General features: G+C 42.5%; 1 protein-coding gene across 2 annotated transcripts in view; it reads left to right on the top strand.

Moving 5' to 3' along the window:
• GOLIM4 (golgi integral membrane protein 4) overlaps positions 1 to 8,870 on the top strand; it is a 56,829-nt gene extending 47,959 nt beyond the window's left edge. For both annotated transcript variants that reach the window (XM_081910985.1, XM_081910986.1), the window contains 4 exons: positions 400 to 567; positions 2,239 to 2,307; positions 3,912 to 3,992; positions 5,271 to 8,870. In XM_081910985.1, the coding sequence (XP_081767111.1) occupies positions 400 to 567; positions 2,239 to 2,307; positions 3,912 to 3,992; positions 5,271 to 5,435 (483 nt within the window). In that variant the 3' untranslated portion in view covers positions 5,436 to 8,870. The remainder of the gene's footprint in view (positions 1 to 399; positions 568 to 2,238; positions 2,308 to 3,911; positions 3,993 to 5,270) is intronic.
• Positions 8,871 to 9,388: the final 518 nt, after the last annotated feature.

A 9,388-nucleotide genomic window follows, 5' to 3' on the forward strand; every position in this document is an offset into this window, starting at 1 on the left:
CACTCAGTTCAACAGCTGAGAGTTGGCTGGGTTGCCCACCAGGCTTTTTAATTTGCAGCCGCTGGAGATTTGCATCTGGGTATATGTCTCCTTGTGGTGAATGGCTCTGAGACCCCCGTGTATATAAATTCAATAAATAAATAATAAATAAAAAATCAGAAATGTAAGGTAGTATTTAGTACCAATGCTACTCAGAGTAGACCCGTTGACGTTAATGGGAATGACTTAATTTCAGTGAGTCTACTCTGAATAGGGCTTCATTGAGTACAACCCATAGATTGTAACTTTGCTTGCTCTTGAAAATCTAAAGCAGATCTGAGTGATGTGTTGGATATGGACCTAAGAGGACATTGTAGTGAAATGCACTTTATTCTTTACTGAAATTCTCTTGAAATGCAGAAGACAGCCGGGGATGATGTCAACCCAGCTGATGACCCCAACAATCAAGGGGAAGATGAGTTTGAGGAAGCAGAGCAGGAGAGGGAAGAGAACCTGCCTGATGAGAATAAGCAACTGAAGCCGAATAACCCAAAACAAGGGAACCCTGAAATGGAAGAACATTTAGTGGTCAGTATACAAAAGGCCATAGCTATCAAGTGGAGGCCCTGTTTCAAACAAAGGCTGCAGCTTCTAGGGATGTCCTGCATGTATGAAATAGCCATTGCAAATAGGCATTTCACCTCACACATAATGCATTGCAACGCATGACCTGTTTGCTGGTCATTGAGGGTTTTTTTCTAGACAAAAGTGAGTTTCCCATTACATTAGTCTTCCACGGGGTTGCTCTGCTTTGCATTCTGCCACACCTTCCTTCCAACTGCAACAAGGAGAATTTCCTAAAATGACCGCATGTGAAGTTTGCCGCAGCTGATTTGTTTCATTTATTTACAACTTTCTTTCATGATCCTGGGACGCAGGTGGTGCTGTGGTCTAAACCACAGAGCCTAGGGCTTGCCAATCAGAAGGTTGGCGTTTCGAATCCCCGTGACAGGGTGAGCTCCCGTTGTTTGATCCCAGCTCCTGCCCACCTAGCAGACCAAAAGCACATCAAGTGCAAGTAGATAAATAGGTACCACTCCGGTGGGAAGGTAAATGGCGTTTTCGTGCGCTGCTCTGGTTCGCCAGAAGCGGCTTAGTCATGCTAGCCACATGACCTGGAAGCTGTCGGCGGTCAAACGCCGGCTCGGCCTATAGAGTGAGATGAGCGCCCAAACCCCAGAGTCGTCCGCTACTGGATCTAATGGTCAGGGGTACCTTTACCTTTAATCAACCTACTCAGGGCAGCATATGTCAGGTTTCTGGGTAGTGTCCTATTAAGCTTAAATGTTCAAGAATGAGCTCCGGAATTACTCCCCTCTTCCCGTTAACCACAGTGAAGTGTTGCATTGACACCAGTCTTTATTGTGGCAATGGGTTCTCTTGTAACCAGGATTTTTTTAATGTGCTTTAAATGCTTCACCTTTCATTGACTATTTTCAAAAGAATGCTAAAAGCATAGTTTAGAATAAGCCCCATTGAACACGGCCGATTTTACTTCTCATATATAGGGTTATGCTGCAAGCATGTCTTTCCTTACTACTGCTTTTAAATGGTAATTTCTGCCTCTTCCAGGCTCCCTTTTAATGTAGTCACTTTTTTGCATTGTATATATAGAATTTTATTAAGTTTTCTGTTTTACAACTTAAAATACTAATTTTACATCCTTAAGATATCAATCTTCTCTTTCTATGGTTCATTTTACATGTCATAAATCCCTGCATATCTTACAAAAACTATACCTTTCAGTATTCCATTATTGCATCCATTATTGGTCACTTTTGCTCACTGATTGCAAAATGCATAAGCTCCTTTGAGTGCACGCTAATGTAGAAATATCGGGTTTATGTTACACAAATCTATTTTAATTTGTTAGATTTATACCATGCTCTTCCTCCCCAAAGGGAGTCCAGGGTGACTAAGCCCTGGTTGTAATAAAACTGTGGCTAGCTTTGACTATGGTTGGTTTCTTAACTATAAACTCCGGTATAGGAACATTAATTGCTGCTAAAAGACAAAACAAAGCTATACCTGCACAGACCCCCCTTGTGAAAGGTGAGCATTGGAAATCAAATCCTTGCCATGTTGCATCCTTCTTTTTTTGTAGTTATGCCTCTCCTGGATGCCCTGGAATTGATTTTAAATAAGTAAGTCAGTGCATAGTTTTTAGAGATATCAGCTATGGAATGTGTTTGTCTGCAGATGGTGGGTAACCCTGATCAGCAAGAAGACAATGTGGATGAGCAGTACCAGGAAGAGGGAGAAGAAGAGGTAAGGAACCTGAGGACACACAGTTCTCTGGTTGTGAGGATTATTGCTTGGCGGGGGAGCAGAATGTATGCATCACAAGTGCTTTGGAGGAAGAATGTGCTAAAAAGGTGATAAGTGCCATACTTTTCCGTGTATAAATCTATGTTTTTTTTCAGTGTGGTGTAGTGGACAAGAGTGGTAGTCTTGTAATCTGGTGAACCAGGTTCGCGTCTCTGCTCCTCCGCATGCAGCTGCTGGGTGGCCTTGGGCTAGTCACACTTCTTTGAAATCTCTCAGCCCCACTCACCTCACAGAGTGTTTGTTGTGGGGGAGGAAGGGAAAGGAGATTGTTAGCCGCTTTGAGACTCCTTCGGGTAGTGATAAAGCGGCATATCAAATCCAAACTCCTCCTCCTTCTCCTCCTCCTCTCCTCCTCCTCCTCCTCCTTTAAAGAATCATGCTAAAAAGTGGGGGTTGTCTTATACATGGGTAATGCATAGGGTGGACGTTTGATTGGTTGTTGCCACGGCTGTCAGCAGCTATTGTGTGTGTTATTGGTTGCTGCGTCAATGTGTGGTGTTGATTGGCTGACGCTCTGGCAGTTGGTTGGGCGATTGGCAGCTTCTGTTGGCGATGGGACAGACGGGAGGCGATTTTCTGCAATCCCCCCTAAAAAAAGCCCAACAACCCTTAGTAATCCCCCCCCCAAAAGCTGAACAACTCTGTGCCATCTCCCCCCATTTTCTTAAATTTGAGGGGGCATTTTATACATGGAGGCATGTTATAATGGAAAAGTATGGTAACATCGACAAGAGCCAAAGCAACAGCTCTCTTAATTGTCAGCATATATATGTATTATTGCTATTTAAGTTCCTTAAGTTCCGTTCTTTACCATATGGTCCCAAGGCTGGTTACAGCATTTTTTAAAATAAAAAAACACCATATTAAAAATGGTTTAAAAGAAAGAGATTTGCTGTACACTCAACTGCAGCCCTTCCCTGTAGGATAAGGGAGAAAGAAAATGGAATATATTGAGTACAATTGAGTTCTTGCTGCTGGGCAATGAACCAAAGCATATTCTAGGAGATAGGAGGAGAAAATCCCCCTTTTTCTGCAGGTCAAGGCACTTTGGGCCCTCCTATATGTATATGTATTTATTGAATGTTTTCTTCCTCTATTATGCATTGCAAAGGTATGTCTTCAGTGTGGCCTAGTGGTTAGAGTGCCGAACTGGGACCTGGGAGAAGAGGGTTCAAATCCCCACTCAACCATGAAACTCATTGGGTGACCTTGGGCCCGTCATTGCCTCTCAGCAGCCTAACCTACCTTACAGGGTTGTTGTTGTTGTGGGGATTAAACTAATTATTCAAAGAGGTTGTGTAGTCATGTTGGACTGAATTGTTTGTGTATAAAAACCACCTGTTCTCAATACCTTGAGTTCCTGAGAGAGAGAGAGAGAGAGAGAGAGACAGACAGACAGACAGACAGACAGACAGACAGACAGACACAGACAGACAGACAGACAGACAGGGTATAAATGCAATGAATGAATGGCCACAAAACTTCAGGTGGCTTCAAATGGGTTCTTCCTTCCCCTCCAACTGGGCATTTGTGTCTTTTTTCAGGCCCAGGGAGATCTGACCGAGGAGAAGAAGAGGGAGCTGGATCACAACGGCGAGGAGCCATACGGCGAAAATGATGAAAATGTAGGCACACTGCGTAGATGGGGGACGCTTGATTAAAATGGGTGGTTAAGGGAGGCTTCCTGCTCCTTGAATATCCAGGTCAGAGATGTCTGCATAACATTACTGGGCTACGTATAAAATAAGAAAAAGGACAAACTGGTTTCATTCCAGAAAGGAAAGCTCACCACAGGTTACCGTATTTTTCGCTCTATAAGACGCACCAGACCACAAGACACACCTAGTTTTTGGAGGAGGAAAACAAGAAAAAAAATATTCTGAATCTCAGAGGCAAGAACTGCAAGAGGGATCGCTGCGCAGCGAACCCTCTTGCTGTTCTGGCTTCTGGGATAGCTGCGCAGCCTGCATTTGCTCCATAAGACGCACACATATTTCCCCTTACTTTTTAGGAGGGAAAAAGTGAGTCTTATAGAGCAAAAAATACGGTAATTCCACATTACTCCACAGTGTGTTCATTTGAAAACAGATATAGGCACTCCCAGCAATGGGAGCATTCACCCGCCCAGTGGCCAAGATTGCCAAGATTGCAATCGCCACTTCCTTCGCCAATTCACCTGAGGCATGTGCAGGGAGGAGAAGGCATGGGTTACCTAGTCAAGAGAAGAGGAAGCTTTTCAAAAGGCATATCAAGTAATCACACCCAACTTTGTGGACAGCAGGATCTGGAATCAATCTAGCAGCATTTTGAGGGTGAGCACGATTGATTCTGGATTGAGGAAAAGCAACATGTTTTGTTGCCCTAGACCCTGACTACTCCAGGCTGAGGAGCAAACAGCTTGCGCTCTTGCAGTTGCTATTGAACGGCCTCCGTGATGCAATGGAAAGAACACCAGGGCATTCTTGTTTCCCTGGACTATTTGACCTTTGTCAAACAATATGTGATCAGTTGGCAATGTTGGACAGGTTAATTGGCCCAAACCCCAAGTGTAATTATTGGTATTCTTTTTAGAAGAGTTTATAGCAATAGGGTTGAAGGGAGTCTTAAAAGAGCACAATATGTTTCTCCAGCTGTTTGTCACAACTTGAACTCCCCCAGCAGAGGATAGTTCGGTTCAAGGCTTTAGTAATCATAGAATTTCAACAGCCTGCAGTAGCACAATAATTCTGTTTTGTTCTGTGCTATGACTGGTGTGTGTGTGTGTGTGTGTGTGTGTGTTAAGAAATATTTCGCCTTAGCAGATGCTGCAGAGTTTTATCATCAAATACGTGTTTTCCAAAAAGCTGAATAGTTTTCTCTTTTGTTATCTTTGTTCTGGGGTTATTATTTTCTCATGCTGCCAGGCTGAAGAAAAAATGAGTGAAGGTGCAGAACAAGAGCAAGAAGTCCAAGAGGAAAATAATCGTAAAGAAGGCCGTGATGAGAACTACGAGGAGGAAGAGGAGGAAGAGGAAGAAGAGGAAGGTGGCGCTGTGGCAGCAAAGGCTCATAGACGAGGGGAAATGTGATTCTTGGTTGAGCTGCAAAATGGCATCTGCTTGGAAAAAAAGAAGAAAAATTTTAGTTGCTAGAGAAGGCCTTTTTATATGTATACATAATTTAAAATTTTTCTCTTAGAGGTCTTTGTGGTTTTATACAAATGCAATATTTTAGGTTAGCATTCCTTTTGTACAAGATTTTAAGTGACAAAAGCAAATAGGTGAGGTGGCAACCCCCTTATTTTTCCTCTTTATTTTTATACTGTTTCTTTTCTAGAAGTTTGAGGATCAGTTTCAACTTAAATCTGTTTGGCATTGTCCAAACCATGACCAGACTTTAGCTTTTAGGTGTATTTCTGGGGGTTAGGGGGGACCGAACATTAGTGCCTAATCTCTTGGAGTTTGAGAAACAGCCGGCTGCAGGGTTGCACCCATATCTCTCTGAGATGCTGGATTTTACATCCAGGTCTCTACAGGACAGCACATTCGAGCACCTCTGTGTATTCATTTTGATCTGAATGAATTTGGCCAGCACAGTATCTGCAGCATCTAAGTGAATATCACTTGGCAGTTGTGATTGTGCCAAAAATGGCAGCGTTTGAATCCCTTTGCATGTGACACTCATACACACTGGGTGGGACTCATGTTGCGGGTCTTTCATACCCTCGTGTTGCTCTGCTTCCTAGAGAGGTGTAATTGATTGGATTAGCTCAATGCAGACATTTGGTCTTACCCATATATATGCAGTACCTAACTCACACAAGTGTGTTACCGCAGGCCATAAAGTATAGCTGGATCAAAGGGTTTCTTTTTACCGCTTCAAATATTATGCACATGTAGACTTGGCCATTGCACATCTGAACCCCAACATTGTTGTCATGTGCTGGTGGAGATAGATCTGCCCTTAGCCTTATTGCCCTATCTCAGGCTGCAATCTCGGAATAAGCCCCAAGGAAAACAATGAAACTTACTTCTGAGTAAACATATTTGGGGTATGACTCTACCACCACTCAAATCCCTTCTAGATCAAAAGAAGATAGATATAGATCGCCCCCCCATTTGGTTTATTTATCATATGATACACACATTTTGAAGTCACAGTTACAATTTCTTTTTCTTTAGCATTGTGCACCTCTCAAAAAGTTGTGTGGGTTTTGTTTTCATTTGTAGACTGTAAAGTGCCTTTCTTAAGGGCTAAAGGAGTATTTCACATATACCTGTATTATCTCAGAAATCCTTACCACAACCCTTGTAAGGTAAACCAGCAATACTGTCCCCATATTTCCAAATGGATGTATCCTAATGTTTAAAGAAGACAGCTGGCTGGAGGTTACCCAGGGGGTCATTGAAGCCATTCTCCTCTTGTGCATAAAAGCTCCCCTTCTCTGGGCTTCCACTTAGTTATGATGTTGAATCTTAGTCATGATGTCAGTAAGGAAGGCAGGAGGTCAGATAAATGCATAAGAAGGCTGGAGACTGGTGGCTTGCCAGAGAGCCAGCGTGGTGTAGTGGTTAAGAGCGGTGGACTCGTAATCTGGCGAACCGGGTTTGCGTCTCCGCTCCTCCACATGCAGCTGCTGGGTGACCTTGGGCTAGTCACACTTCTCTGAAGTCTCTCAGCCTCACTCACCACACAGAGTGTTTGTTGTGGGAGAGGAAAGGAAAGGAGATTGTTAGCCTCTTTGAGACTCCTTAAGGGGAGTGAAAGGCAGGATATCAAGTCCAAACTCCTCCTTTTCTTCTTCTTCTTCTTCTTCTTCTTCTTCTTCTTCTTCTTCTTCTTCTTCTTCTTCTTGTCCTCTGGTCGCTTAGCCGTTGTAAAAGACTGGATAGCATTAAGGCATATATTGAATATATGGCTAACATGAGATTTGAAACCAGACCTTTCCTATCATAAGTGGGTGGAGATGATGGTTTCCTCTAACCTCAAATAAAATTTATTATGTTTGACAGAAGAATGAAAAGAATGTGAAAAAGAGTAATTGGATGGTATGTTGATCTGTTGATACTCGGATCAGTAGCTCTATTTTATGTTAGAAAAGTGTGTGGTACAAAATGTGGTACACTGGACTGCTTACAAGTTCCATATTCCTCACCTCCCTAATGATGTGCTGCTTTCCAGGCAAGCGGAAAGGCTTCACCTGGCAGAAATAAAACGGGTGGTTCTTTCCTGGCATGGTGGAGGATACACATCTTTAGCCACACAAGTCCTATACCGCATAATCCCTCTAAGGGTTCAAACTGGGGACCGCAATCAGATCATATATGCTGCATACCCCCATGATGTATTTTATTTGTATTTTTTAATGTGATGGTACGTTGGCTTCAAAAGGGTTAAAAATCAAGTCCTCATTGTTAAATGCCAGACACTGGGAATTGATAGCAGTGGCAGACTAGCCCCACCGTACCTGAATCACTGGACAACCAACTCTGTTGCTTCTTATTCTCCCACTAATATAATTATTTCTCCTACAATTTTAACGGTGACCACATGGGCCAAGAGAATGAGTCACCTGTTTCCTTCTGCCTACCCACCTGCAATATTGTATGGTTAGCATCACAGGCGTGGGCCAGGTTAATGGGCAACAGTTTGCAATGGCCTAGCCAGAAATTAGGACCTCGGCAATGCTGGTGTAGTGCATAGCTGTGATTTCTGCAGGCGACACAATGTGTGACTGCTGCTTTGTTTGAGGACACGTGGCAAGTTCTGTGATTGTGGACTTGTATGATCGTAGCTGAGTTGCAGAGCTTATATCCATGAATATGCTGCACCTCCCATCCTTCATGCGCTTCTGTTCCTAGGGATACTAGTGAGCAGGGAATAGGATAAGGTATTGGAGGACAGAATTGTGTGTGCCACATGACCTGCCCTTTGGCCGCTGAGCTAACCTGCCACCCACAGATGTGGCAGAAGATGATGTCCTGCGGCCAGTGTTGGAAATAAGATTAATCTGCCACGCCAGTTAGTTTCTACACATGGATTGGGATAGAGGCACCATCTTATGCTTCACATTTTGGAAGGCAAAAGGTCTTGGGCTGGCTCCAACACTTCCTCCCATCTTTTAAGAAATTGCATATATATGACCCATAGGCTACTATTTTAACTTTTTTATATGAATGTAATATAATTCATTTTTGTACTAACCTAATTATTAATTTTGCTTTTGTAGATGCTTTGGACTATTTCCTTTATATATATATTTAAGAGTAGGGGTACTCTTAACATTTCATAGGACTGTGTGTGTGTCGGATTTGAGGTTTTCTAAATGTTACAAAAAAAGATTTAACACACGGAGAAAAGAGATTCCTGTTTACATAAATGACTGTAAAGTGTATGATATGTACATAATCTTCGGAATACAAATATTTTGATACATTTGTGTGTATTTTTAATGCCATGGGGCAGTATTTAATTATTCTGAGGCATATTTTAGGGTCATCAATAAAAGCTAGAATCAAAACTGACTACTATGTTAGTCTGGTGCTCTTTTTGCTATTGCTCTGGTGGCAGTTTCACAGCTGTTCTGAGAATGAATGGATAAAATTGCAGGTAAGGAATGCTTGCAAATATTAAGTATTTCCTGTTTCACCTTTAGTCGGAAATGTTCACACATGGATCATCATCTTGACTGCATCCGCTCTGACACAAGAGCAAAGTATTTTATTTGGTGGGAAGAGAAAAAACATAATGTTGTGCTGATGATCGAGAAAATTATATTTTATTAAACTGACTTCAGTTGGTGCATTTTAATTATAGCAAGCCCTTTGTCAAAGAAGGTAAAAAAACAGCTCAGTCTTCTAGAACAAATTTCACAGAACCTCGGAGGAAGCTTCAGTCTGTTCCTACCTTGGGATGGAAGGACCATATCCAGTGATGTGTATGTGTTTCTCGCTTGAGTGTTGGATATATCCAAGTGGGTTTAGGCTCCTATCATTTGAAGGCCGAAAACTGAAGCTTCTGAGAAAGTTGTTTGTGTTCCTGT

Source organism: Podarcis melisellensis (genome assembly GCF_964234715.1).
Source record: "Podarcis melisellensis genome assembly, chromosome: 5".
NCBI classification, from domain to species: Eukaryota; Metazoa; Chordata; class Lepidosauria; order Squamata; family Lacertidae; genus Podarcis; species Podarcis melisellensis.